Source organism: Ipomoea nil, unplaced genomic scaffold (assembly GCF_001879475.1).
Source record: "Ipomoea nil cultivar Tokyo-kokei standard unplaced genomic scaffold, Asagao_1.1 scaffold0302, whole genome shotgun sequence".
Classification (NCBI taxonomy): Eukaryota; Viridiplantae; Streptophyta; class Magnoliopsida; order Solanales; family Convolvulaceae; genus Ipomoea; species Ipomoea nil.
This window is the reverse complement of record NW_017616730.1, coordinates 1,099,046-1,113,332: the sequence shown is the minus strand read 5'-3', so window position 1 is coordinate 1,113,332 and position 14,287 is coordinate 1,099,046. Positions and strand designations below refer to the sequence as shown.

The following is a 14,287-nucleotide window of genomic DNA, read 5'->3' as shown; positions in this document are numbered from 1 at the left end:
GAACGGAAAGGAAAAAAATAATATAAAGACTAAAATGCCCTTGTGGTGTAATAATAATAATAATAATAATAATAATAATAATAATAATAATAATAATAATAATAATAATTGATGACAAATATGTTAAATTTTCATTTTTCCCTTTTCATTCTCCCATTGAATTATAATTCATGGGTAGGGGTATGAATTCAAATTCAATGAGCTAACCAAACAATGTAGCTTTCTTTCATATTGAATTGCATTTAATAAAAAAAAAAAACAAAAACAAAAAAAAAACAAACAAACAAACAAAAAAACAAAAAAAAAAAAACAAAAAACAAAAACTCCAATTACATTCTAATTACATCAAGGGGTATTCCCGTCCCTGATGGGACAGGGATTGAAGATCCCCATCAAAGACGGAGCAAATTACTATTCCTAATTTACGTCATCTTATTTACATTCAATGAGTAAAGATTACATATTTACACTATGGTAATTGGTAAAAGTTAAAAGTTCCCATCCATAATTTGCCTTTCGTTTACTAGTTTGTGCACTCAGTACTTTAGCTGTGATGATTATCAAGTTACTTGTCAATTATCCAAGAATGTAATCAAGCCATGTGCGTCTATAATTATTCTGTTTCCTCCAATAATTTCACTACATAAAAGCATGCATTTGCTTTTTATTTAATGACATTAAAGAAAAAATAAATATAAATTACAATCAGTAATTATTATCCAATATATTTCGTGTAATATTAATTAAGGCAATGCAATTATTATCAAGTATAGAGTTTAGCCGATAATATATAATTAACCCTGAATATATAAAATAACATGCATGCATGATTAGCCGATAATAATTTCGCAATCCTCCAATCTCCACTATTCCTACTATTGACACTTACATGCACGAGCTTAATTCAATAGTTCAATAGTGAGTATTTGAGAGTCTCACCCGCTAAATCATTGAATCATCGTGATTTACATCCCCCTAAATGTTTTTTCGGGTCGATATGTGGGTAACTCTTGAGGTCAAGGATTCAACCTTTTGGAACGGAGAAGATATCTTTTTATAATAAAGAGATATGGTTGTTTCATTTAAGAAATATTATGGAGCTACGGCTTTGGACGATGAATAGCCATGTGATATTGTTATATTTTGTTTAATTTGTACGTTTGTTTAATGTATCTACGTTGGTGGCTATTAAACTAGTCGCTTTTTTCATTAATCATATAGAAATATATAATGTAGTTCAAAATTAAAAACGTGGCAAAAGTTGGTACTTATTGGAACGGGAATATATAAAATGAAAAACTATAATCATATCGGGCATCAAAATGGGTGATCGAGCAAGGGATCGGGTGAAATATGAATCTCCGATTACGTACTTTTTTCAGTCGAGTTCGTCGCACATTGTTTTCTTAATGTAATTTGCGAAACATAGTTTATTCAATACATACTTTCTTACCCGAAAAAGCTTAATCCCCAACCGTAAGGGTCCCCACACTCCGACCCGACAGAACATGTGGGAGGATGTAAATCACGGTGACTCAATACAGAACGTGCAAAATATTGATACGGCGTATTACAAAAGAAAAAAAAAAAGAAAAAAAAAAGTGAAATGTGCTTTCCAAATGCAGTGAAAAATGTGTGTAGTGAGATGTGATGACAAGTGAAATAGATATATACATACAAATATAAAATTGAGTACTTCTGTGAGAGATTAAACTATGGATGGGTAAATTGTCATTTATATTGATGTTAGGTGTAAGTATTAAATGTGTACGATTATTATTAATTTAATTCAAAGAGGTTCGTCGGCTTTTCATTATTAGATTATTTTGTTCATTTTTTAAAATTTATTTTGAATTAAATATACAAATCCCGTTTTAATTAATTTCATAAAAAAAGATACATATCTTTTAAACTAATTTTTTCTATGTGTGATGCGTAAAAACATATGTCCAATATTTATATTTTTAAAAATAACTAACAAATCCCTACTAATTAAAATTTATATGAAATCAAATTTATTTATTATAATAATCTAATATATAATGTTTACAAATAATAATATTATTAAAGAATATAAGAAAATATATGGTGAATGCATGTGCATAGTAACAATAATGGAAAAGATAACGGAAGTTATAACGGTATGGGTATTTTTGTCCAACAATTTATATAGTACAATTCTAAAAGCATAATGTACAAAATGATTAGCATTAAAATCATGGACATAAATGAGAGATATAACTTTGATACTCATTATATCTTTTAAATTGACAAGTAATTCGAAATTTAAAATTCGGATAAAAACATATCCTAAATTACCCAGAGTTAGATATTGGTGTCGTGTACTCCATAATACATTGCATTTGTACAAATTAATTAAAATTTCCCCTTGAAGAAAAGGCAGTAGTTGCACGTATGATGCTGTTTGGTTAAGGCTAGGACAATAAAGACGTTGATGTGAACTTGAGATGCCCACTTTCACCACAACTATACAAACTTATATTCTAAAAAAAAATATGTGGGAGTTAGCATCCATAAATTGCTTATGACTTATTAGTATTATTATTATTATTAACACAATAATAATCTAGTCAAAAATATGCCATACTAAGCTTGTCAGGCTCAAACTTAAAAAATCTGGTTAAATTAGAAGAGATACGCAACATCTCATTCATACTCCATGATTAGATATGATTACAGTTCGGTTCGAATAGACATGTCAGACCGAACCCTCTATTGTTGGAATAGGATTTTTTTTTTTTAAAAAAAAAATATTATTTAATTTGGTAGTTAAATAAAAATTAACTATCAAAGACTAATCTAGATTCGATCTAAACTTTTGAATCATACCTGCAAAATTTAATTTTTTAAAGAAAAATGTCAGACATATAATTTTGGGTCAAATCAACCCAATTTTGGATAGGGTTTAGCACTTTATCATGGAGTCGTTATATTATAGACCGCGGTGCATGTGCACCGCGGTAAAAAACGACGTCGTTTCTTTAAGTAAAGAAACGGTCCGCCGTTAGAGTTAACGGAGTCCGCTTATTTGGTGTATTAAACACTAACTGACACTATAGTATATCCAAACCGACACTACAGTTATATCAAAATGATACTGTAGTTATAGTGAAATGAAACTGCAGTGTATATAAACTGAAACTGAATAACATTTCACATATTTGAGTGTATATTGTACAATGAAGCTGTAATTATATCAAAATGATCATGTAGTTGTGTTTTAATGAAATTATAGTGTATATAAAATAAAATTAAATAACATTTTCACATATTTGAGTCTATAAATATCGAATGAAACTATAGTTATATCGAAATGAAACTGTAGTTGTGTTCAACTGAAACTGCAGTGTATACAAAATGACACTGAATAACAGAGTTACATTTTGCAAAAGGGTGCGAAACGGCGAAAACAAACACTGTTAATTTTCATTTAAAAAAAAAGATGCGCGGTGCATAACCGCGGTGCATAATATAATTTGCCTTTATCATGTTGTGCTCCTATTTATGTTCATGATGCCAAACATCAAAAGAAGCCCAAACCCAAATATTGGTCAAGATCATTATCCGATACCCACTAGGCCTGTTTCGATATCCAGTAAGACCCGGCCCAATAGAAGAAGCGTGAATCATTATACTGTGGATCATAACCCACATTTTAAGGTGAGTTTCCCGGGCTAGGTCGTTGACACCCCTACTTATTAACAATACAGAACCACCCAATTTAGGCATTCATTTTTCATTATAATGTGAAGAAATAAGGTTCAAATTGGCCAATGAACGTAACTTGAAAATGTAATTAGGCCACTGAACAAAAAGAAAAATGCAATTAGGCCATTGAACACTCAAAAAACGTGCAATTAGGTCACTGAACACTCCAAATGTATGCAATTTCACCGGATAGCAGGTTACCATCAATTTTACCTGCTAAACGTGGCAACTGAGTTGGCATTTTAATAATTTTTAATAATAAATTTTAAAAATTTATTAAATAAATTGAAAAAATAAATTAATTAATTAATTAAACGACGGGGTGGCCGCATCGTTTTATTTTTTAATTTTTTTTTTTAAATTATTATTAAGTTATTTAAAATTATTAAAAATGTCAACTCAGTTGCCACGTAAGCAGGTAACTTGCTAAAATTGATGGTAACCTGCTATTAGGTGAAATTGCTTACATTTCGAGTGTTCAGTGGCCTGATTGCACTTTTTTTTGTCCAGTGGCCTAATTGAATTTTCAGGTTACGTTCAGTGGTCAATTTGAACCTTATTCCTAATGTGAATCATAGCTCCCATTTTGGCAATTTATATCGTGGATCACGTAGCATTGTGAATCTTGAATTAAAACGATACTGTTTTGATATTTAAGCTTTAACAGACTATGTAGTTTCCCGTTTCTCATGTTTCAACACAAATTTTAATTTATTAAAATTACAGAATTACATAATCAATATTGTTAAGGTACAAAATTTCATAACACTAGACTATACACAAAAATTCACAACACAATACACATGCACATGTTATATATTTACTTAATCTCAACTCTAATTTATGTATATAATATATTAATATATGTCCAATATGCACATAATTTCATAATACAAGACATAAATTCGAAAATAAGACACAATATGTTATGTATTACACAACTAATAATATATTTCGAGTACAAAATACATACGTTTAAGGTACAGAATTGCATAACATGAAACACATAAACGCATAACACAAGACGCGTACACATGTTTTATATATATTTACTTTAGTCCAGATACAAGATCAATAATCTTAAGTTACAAAATTGCATAACATAAGACACAGAAATGCATAACACAATACACAAAAACACATAGCATAAGAGACAAGACTAAAAAACACACGTTATATTTGCTTTATTTCAAGTACGAAATCCGTACGCTTAAGGTACATAATTGGATAACATGATACACCGAAATGTATAACACAATAAACACATACATGCTTTACAGTTAAAAAAAAAAAAAAAAAAAAAAAAAAAAACACATGTAACATGAATTGAATAACAAAGGGTCATCGTACAAAATTAAAATTCAATTATCTCATTTTAAAGCAGGCTTATGGACCAACCTATTGACACCCCTACTTATTAACAATACATAACCATCCAATTTAGGCATTCATTCTTCATTATACTGGCGCTAGTGCAAAAACTTGTGTGAGACGGTTTGGATATTTGATGAATGAGGTCACAAATCTGACCCATTAATCAAAGATTCGATTCGTATCACAGATTGCGACCCGTGAGACGGTCTTACACAAGTGTTATTCAGTAAATATAAGGATATTTCGTGAAGTCAATATGATCTTAATGAGATACGGAATACTTACAATTTCTTGGGGAATTAATGTGAAAGCATATCATTAAGACACCGTGTAGTGCATGTTGTAATTAGTGACGGTATTCAGTGTATATAACTACACAATCACGTACGTAACTTTGTCTGGTTCATAGTAGTTACGTACAGCATCCTATGATGCTGATAGAAACATTTGTTCATACATTCTATACCCAAAATATATATAATTGGTCCAAAATAGTCATCTGTGTACAAAACCATTTGTGCTGGCCAAATAACATTGAAATAGATGATACCATTGCAAGCTTTCTAGTAAATCTAGTAATAAAATTAAAATACTATATAATATATATATATATATATATATATATATATATATATATATATATAACGAGTATATTCCTAAATTATATACTAGAAAAATATTATATGTATTATTATACTCTACTTTTAACTTTTATTTTCAGACTTAAAATTTTATAGATACTTTTATAGGGCCCGCAATAAGAAGATAACCTATCAGCAGTAACTAAAACTCTTATATACTGCACAAGAAGAGGTAAATTGGCAGAAAAAACTACTACCTACAGTATAACCATGCAGAAACGTAACGCAACTATATATATAGCCAGCCATGTATTCACTTTAATTTGCCTACGTAAAATAATATAATTTGGACTTTCATTATTTTTGTTTCGAGATCAATCTAAATATAATAGAGTAAACTACAAAACAAAAGTATAATAATAAAAAGATAAGAACATAGGGAGAGAGATTTTTTAAATATTTAAATTTCGTTATAGTAACAAAGATTTTTATTTATAATGGTAAAAAATATAATCTCAAAAGATCTCGATGAAGATGGAAGTCTTGAGGATCTAGACAATCTCTATAACTAAGGTAATTGAGTTCAAATTCATTTAGACTTCAAGTTATTGTATTCTTTAACAAAACTAAATATGTAATTAAATTTTTTTTGTCTAAATATAATGCATAAAAATTTAACAGAGAAAGAATACAATTCTAAAGTTAATTTAAAAGTGATATTTTTTCGTTCATATTAAAATAGAAAAATATTCACTCAAATTTCGATGTCAGTTTCTTCTGAAATTTTATTGTTAATTACAATTAAGACCCATCTATGACTTCAAAAAAAATTATCAAAGTATAAAAAAATAATATATTATATTGGGCCCTGTGCGGTCGTTCCGGCCAGACATGACCCCTCTGAGCGGTCAGAGGGCGTTGGCATGACCCCCCTCCGCTTTGTTCATGCCTGGCGGCCTCGCTAACGGCACCGTCTGATCCGGTTTTCCCTGATCTTGCGTGCTCCCCTTTTTGTCGTCAATTGAAATCTGCCGGTCCCGGCATTCCTCACGGCAAAATGCATATGATCTGCATGCGTGCATTCAACAAATTTGCATAAATTACAGAGAAATTCTATGATGTTTGTGTGATAAAATTTCATGTTTTTTATACAATTAATTTCAGATTTAATATACTTCAATTTCGTATTACCCTAATAATACCATTCAATTAAGGTATTAAATTTCTTGTGCACAAATTCTGTGTCCGGACTTAACAACATATTAAGTAACATAACCACTTGCAAGGAACTCATCAAATTAGGTCTAATTATTCCTAAAAGATTGAATCCTCAATTCAAAGGATCTTACGCCCCAGTCCAACAAAACATCTAGGAACATGCAATATACATCATGGTATGATAATTCAGTTGAACAAAGAGACTAGATCTTTGTTTACTGCGAACCCCTCACTTTGAGTAGTTGTTCCCACACTATGAAACTCAATCTCGAACCATTATTCTAAAATATCACCATTGTAACCAACTGAATTGCTCGTACACATAGGACTAGAATTGAGGGACTCAATTTTGAGTCTTTCATACAATATGGGCCTCTAAATTTATTATTATTAGTTAAAATTTTGAAGGGTTTTCTTTGAAGTTACTGAAGTGGCAAAGTTCTGAAAAGGAAAAAGGTCGGCGAAAACATAGGCGAAATCGAATAAATATACCGACCGATACATGAAGATGTTGCAATCTCTGGCAATATTCCTCCGGCAGAAGAAACACTCTTCGAGGAACTCTCCAAGCCTCACGTGACTGCTCCCGCTGGGGCGAGCCGCCGGAGGAGCAAGAGCCGTGGGCTTTTCCGCCGCCGATTGCCTCGGAAAGCTGTTGGGCGGCGGCGGCGGGGCGGCAGAGGGAGAAGAAACCGTCCTATGAGAGGAAGAGTTGGTGGAGGATTCCGGCACGTTAAACTTGCCGGAGCTGTCGACTCGAGATCGCTTGAATGGCATTTTGGCGGTGGAGAAGAGGGGGGAAAAAGGAGGCGCAGAGTTTTCGGTGGACGGGACAATGGAACCGTACACGGAAGAATCGCTATAGAGCGGAGGACAAACGCAGCTTATAGCAGGAAGAGAGCAGGTGAGTGATGAGACACAAGGTAGAAAAGTGCGGTGAATCTATTACATGTAATGTAAGTATTTATAGGCCACAATATTGACCAAAAAGCACATTCAGTTTCCTTTTACTTTACCTTATACCCTTTTTTAGTCATTCTTTAACTTTTTAAAAAACACAGGAAAATACTATATGTACTCTTAAAGTTTTGATGTTGACATTTTCACATATATTTGATGTTGACATTTTTACAGGGGTCAACATAAAGAAAAATAACATATTAGCGCCGGTCACATCAAGGAAATAAGATTTGAGAGTACATGTAGTACAACTTATCGCAAAATGGTAGTCAAATTGTTGAAGCACGACTCTTGTACATGAATATAACTAGTTCACTTATGGCCCTGTTTGGTAAATGGTTGTTAGCTATGGCCCTGTTTGGTAAATGGTTGTTAGCTGTTAGCTGATTGGGTTAATTATAGGGTATAACTAGTTGATGACATTAGCTGATTGTAGAGAGTTGTTTGCTAAATTAGTTGTTAGCTGATAGCTATTTGGTATAATTTCTAGTCCAAAAAGTTAATTGAAAAAATTGATTTGAGTAGCTTTTTGAATTTTAGTATTTTGGAGTTACAAAAAAACTAATTAATCAAATACTTATATTGATTTTTAACCAAATTAAATAATTAATAGTGATCAAATAAGTCGAAATTGACTTATATGCTAACTACTTTACCAAATAGGACATATGTCAATACCTCCTCAATCAGACATAATTTATCTCTCCTAGGTGGTTGAATTTGATTATTACCAATACATTCTGTATCAAATCAATTCAAAGGGTTTTTTCTAAGGACTTATTACACAAGAGTAGGTTAACATTTTTAAAATATAAAATACAAATTTATTGTTCTATTTACATAAATATAAACATTTATTTATAGTAATAACTATTTATTTTTTACTTTTTAGAATTATATAAATCTTTATTTTTATTATCTTCTACATCTTCTATCTATCTATCTACAATCTATCTATCTACATCTATCTACATCTACATCTATCTATCTACATCTACATCTATCTATTTCTACATCTATCTACAATCTACATACATATACAATTCTAATAAGAGCGAATAATGTTAGGCCCTTAATTGAAACAAAAAAATGTCGGTCCTATTGTTTCTTAAAATGAATGGTTCATATTATTTTTATTTTAGTATTTTTTATTGATTTTCCTTATTTACCCTCTATTATATTATTTTCTCCCCTTAAATAACCTAAATTCCGTTACCATAAACTTTAGTAACGGAATATTCCGTTAACTATTTATTATTTTAACTTGCACATTAATTTATATAAGAAAAGTCTTAGTTTTGAACCACATCCCAATTAGAGTTGGCATAATTGTTAAACATATACTACGAATATGTTAAAATATATTTAAAATATATATAATATAAAATTTAACATAAACTTTGTTCAAATAATTAGTTTCAGTAAATATATAACATTCAAAGTTAAACATCAAAGATTATAAATCAAGAACTTTAAAAATCATTTGATTTTTATGCATTTAAAAAAAAAAACATATTTAGGTTGAGTTTTTTTTCTTTTTTTCTTTTTGTTTAATTAATCTTCTTTTGATTATTTAGATCATAAAAAAATTTAATATTTCAATTATACTTTTGCATTATTAGTATGATTTAGGTTGTTATGGTATTAATATTTTTTGTATGTATTTTTATAATGGTACAATTATTGTACATTACTTTACAAATATTATACTATTATTTTTTTATCAGACAAAATTGTTCTTACATCATTGTCAGGCCTGCGCGACCTAACTACAAAATTGTTGATCATAAATACAATTACAGCTGGACTCTAAAACGGTAGGATAATTTTCTAACGAATGACAATGTTGACATCCCGCTGGCTCTAATTGAACAAGTTTAGACATCAGAATTTTATCAATGCATGAAAATTTATAAAAAAAAAAATTGTAAGTTAATTTTTACTATATTATTATAACAATATCTATTGTAACTATATATTTTGAATTATTTATTATATCCTATATTGACAGGAATTGTAACAATTGTCATTGACACACTCTCAAAACAATTTGTCTCAACAACGAATGTAAATTAAAAAAAAAAAATCAATGATTGTGTTGTTGTTGATGAAAAATATGTACGCCACTTTATTACTCTTATTAAACTATAAATAAAGTATTAGATACAAAAAAAAAATACATATGCATTTAATTAATTTAGAATTAGATGTCTATATATAATGCCTTTATTTAAAAAAAAATTATTCATTATAAAAAATTTAAAAATAGATATAATTTCATTAGTTATATTATCTTTATTTTTTACAATTCAAAGATTCATTACCTTCAAATTTATTAATTTTATTATATTCACTGCATTGTCCATTGTCTTCTTTTTACATTATCTTGTAATTAAATATCAAAGTTATAATACAAAATGCATTATATATATTTATTTACCAAGTATTTTATACAAATATAATAAATATTAATATGTTGTTCAATATTTTCACATGATAACCTACGACACAAATCTCACAATGCATGAAACATGTAGGGGAAAACTACCACTACCAAATATCGATTAGAAAATTCAATATTATCTTGCATTTATATATTTTGAATTACCGATTTAAATAAACAAATTCAATATTTATTTACATATGCATGAACATCTCCGATATAATATTGCGTTAATATACTTAAAATAATCATTGGGCATTATCCCATTCGCGCAAAGCGCGTAAAAAAACTAGTTACAATAATAACAACAATACAAATCGGTAGTCACAAGATTAAATCTTATTGCGAAAGTATATTTAGAACAAATACTATCTTGTAAGAAATCATAAGTCTTAAAAAGAAAAAAGCAATACAAAAATATCACCATCTAACTTTAGCAATTGATCTCTATAAAATTCATTTTATAATTTGTTAATGTATATGAGCATGCATAGGACATAATTTGATATATCACCGTGAGACTAATTCAATTTAAACCGAGACATACTTATAACTCAAGAGAAATTATAATTTAAATTTAGCTCAAAATTAAACACATAAATATTATGTAATAATTTTTATTTTTTATTTTTCTAACAATGAGAATTCGCATCCACTATTCAATTGTGTGTAGTGTATACATTTTGCCTTATTACATTACCCGGTAAAAAATCAATAAGGTCATGCAATAGACTACAATATTATGTAATATTTTATTTATTTATTTGTATCAGACCATTACTCTTTACTTATTCTTAATTTTTTTTCCCAACTTGGCATGTTAACTTTTTTGTATGTAGTTTCCTACCATTGTCATCTCTTAACTATATTTATATTTATATTTATACTCTTTAATAATATCGTACATTATGTTACACACTTTTTTTCATAGTATGGAAAAACGTACTTTAATATTTTATAAAGAATTATTTACCATATATATGCTTGTATGTGTGATTATAAGTTTATAACAATATGAACTTTTATTTCATATGATATATATATGACGTATTTGATATATAATTTGCCTGGTACGGCTACTATGTTGTAGAGTGCAATTAAAGTATTATAACGAGTTCGATCAAAAAAATATTGACAATAATCAAACTCATGACTTAGTACGATATTCATGTTTTATTAACTTAACCACTCCTTAAATGCACCTACTATGCCAGATATACTGTTCGTCTTTTTTATTTACGGGATAAAATGTAGCATATGCATACACTATGGGTGAAGTATGTCTTATAACCATAATAAAATGAACTAGCTGAACCTATGTTACTTATAATAAGTTGACGATATTCAAATCAAGAAGTCAATACAACACTTCATGATAAACAAACTTAGGTTGTTCATAACTGATGACAGACTCAAATTAAAAAAATCAATAAACAACTTTCACAAAATATCAAATTTAAAATGTTGTATGATTAATAAGACAACTGTCTGAACAACCGGGATACTATGTATGTAGACTCTTGGTGACAAGTATTTGTTTAGATTTATATTAATTATAATTGCGGTGTTGGTTGGTACGTGATGCCATCCTTGCCCTTACACGTGAACGTGGATATGACCATTTTTTGCTTTTATTAGTTTGTTACCTTACAACGATATTTGCTCCTTTTCGTCGTCTTTTCTCGCAATAGCCAAGAAAGAGGACGACGACGAAGACGAAGAAAATGCCATGTTTAGTGTACGTTTTCTTTTCCTTTTTCTGGAAAAAAGTCAAAACATTTATATTACATGTGTCCGAGTCACAAAAATAGTACATTACAATGCATTTAATGTTGCTTATTCGTGAAGTTAGTTATATTATTAAAAGAAAATCATTATAAGTAAACAATATTAAAAAAAATAAACAAAGAAAAAAGAGTTGAGTTGACCAATATCCAATGAATAGTAAATATGACATAAAATAGGACATGGTGAGAAGTATATATGTAATTGATATAGTTTACTGTAATAATAATAATAATAATAATAATAATAATAATAATAATAATAATAATAATAATAATAATAATAATAATAATAATAATAATAATAATAATAATAATAATAATAATAATAATAATAATAATAATAATAATCGGATCGGAATTCATACTCATCCATTAATAATAGAGGAACATATTTAGGAATGCCAAAAACAAAAGAAGAAGAGACGGGGAGGAAGAAATAAGGTATGATGATGAATTAGCAGATGTTGGAACCATCACCGGTCTGATCCCTGCCGGAGTTGTCTTTGGGACGAACAATGGAGGTGCGGCTGCCGCCGTGGGCGGCGTAGTTGGTGGCTCAACTTTTAATGTTGCCTTCTCCATTTTAACAACTGACACTGCCGCCGCTGCTTCATACAAAATTTTTCATGTCCATTATTATTACAAAAATACTACTTCAACTCCAAAAACTTACTCCTACCTTTTACTTTCACTTGTATTCAATTTTTATTAGAGGAAAAAAAAGATAAGAATCATAACTCCATTATATTCAGCAATCAAAACATGTCACATCAGATCATAAGGAGTAGACAAAATTATAATTATTAGGACAAGAACTAAAATAGTTAGGTTCGAACCACAGTTATACCGTCATAAACCCATTGTGTTGTGTGCAGGAAAGTAAATGTGACATTGTAATCATAGCTGATAAGTGATCATAAGAAATGAAGCAATTTAGATAGTTCATAGCTCATTCGCTCAAATCAAGAAGTTTAATAAACTGTTCTCTCCGAGTCAACAACTCGTCCACCTTGACTTGAGTGGGCCCGGGGCATTATTGTCAGCATTAAAGGGTGCATGCAGTGGTACGTACCTCTATGACTGTGGGGAGGCGCCGCAGGTGGATGGGGTGAAGGAGTACGAGGACGAGAGTGAGGCGCCGGCGGCGACAGAATTGCCGGACCTGCTGCAGCTGGTAGAGGGGCGCCGGTGGCTGCGTGCAGATCGAATATATATCAAATCGAATGTACCGACAAAAGATCAGACATATCTTAGTTTCTCGATCGATCAACAGTGCAAAATCACGAGGTTTAGAGATCGAATAAATCATATATGTTCATCGTACCTTTGCATTGGACCGGCACACCGGCGTTACACATCTGAGGAAGGGCAAGTGCCAAGGTCCGAACAAACGGGATGGAGACAGGGACGTTTCCGGTGACGATGAGGCACGCGCAGTCAATGCTATCAGTCATCGCCGACTTGAGTGTATTGCAGCAGTCCTCCGTCGGCGACGCGCCGTTGCGGCTACTTCCGGTGAGGTAATTGAAGCAAGGGGTGAAGGTGGTGAGTGCTGTAGTAGTGCATGCTGTGTTTATTTGACCATTCGACCTTAAAATCCCCGAGAAGAATATTAGTACTAAACCTGCTGTCACTACTGCGCTCAGGCTCCCAGAAGCCTTCAGATGTGCCATTGCATGCGACGTCGTCAATAATCCTTGGACGATTGTGGGAGTTAATTAAGGATGTCGTGATTTATAGCTTTCTGTGGATTGTGACCTTTCTTGGAGAGTTGGAGGTAAAGATGGTTGTTTTGAATCTATGGAGTTGGATCAACTTCTTTGACTGGTTTCTATTATATTGACCAGTAGTGCTGTTTTGTTTCCAGAAATTTTGGGTTGGATAGATGGGAGCAAGTTAGCCAGTTAGGTGGTGACAGTTATGACACTGCTCATATTTTGACCAACTTACTTACTCTTTCAAGAAAGATTGAAGTAAGTATCCTTGAAAAGATCCGAAGTTAATTACTATATCATAATTCTTTATATCTAAATGCAAGGTTGCAAAAATCGGGCCTAGGTGCTAGGCGGTAGAAGACCGCCGCGAGGAATGGCCTCGGCGACCTCCTCCGTGGCCGGCCGCCTAACCGGTCGGTTTGGCGGTTCGGCGATTTTTTATTTTTTATTTTTTATTTTTTTGAAAATGTCAGAAAACTT

At 30.8% G+C, this 14,287-nt stretch overlaps 2 protein-coding genes across 3 annotated transcripts; both read right to left on the bottom strand.

Annotated features, from left to right (window-relative positions):
• Positions 1–6,492: 6,492 nt before the first annotated feature.
• LOC109159311 lies at positions 6,493–7,833 on the bottom strand. Its single transcript, XM_019307436.1, has 2 exons — positions 7,399–7,833; positions 6,493–6,752 (listed from the first exon to the last, which is right to left on the bottom strand). The coding sequence occupies exons 1-2, from the start codon at positions 7,677–7,679 to the stop codon at positions 6,593–6,595; spliced, it is 441 nt and encodes a 146-aa protein (XP_019162981.1). The 5' UTR covers positions 7,680–7,833; the 3' UTR covers positions 6,493–6,592.
• Positions 7,834–12,442: 4,609 nt separating this feature from the next.
• LOC109159300 (classical arabinogalactan protein 9-like) lies at positions 12,443–13,785 on the bottom strand. Of its 2 annotated transcripts, none has more exons than XM_019307413.1 (3): positions 13,417–13,785; positions 13,165–13,284; positions 12,443–12,700 (listed from the first exon to the last, which is right to left on the bottom strand). In XM_019307413.1, exons 1-3 carry the CDS (start codon positions 13,763–13,765, stop codon positions 12,465–12,467), a joined length of 705 nt encoding a protein of 234 aa, XP_019162958.1. In that variant the 5' UTR covers positions 13,766–13,785; the 3' UTR covers positions 12,443–12,464. The 2 variants fall into 2 exon arrangements, with proteins under 2 accessions (XP_019162958.1, XP_019162967.1); XM_019307422.1 differs by having other exon boundaries at positions 12,443–12,697.
• Positions 13,786–14,287: the final 502 nt, after the last annotated feature.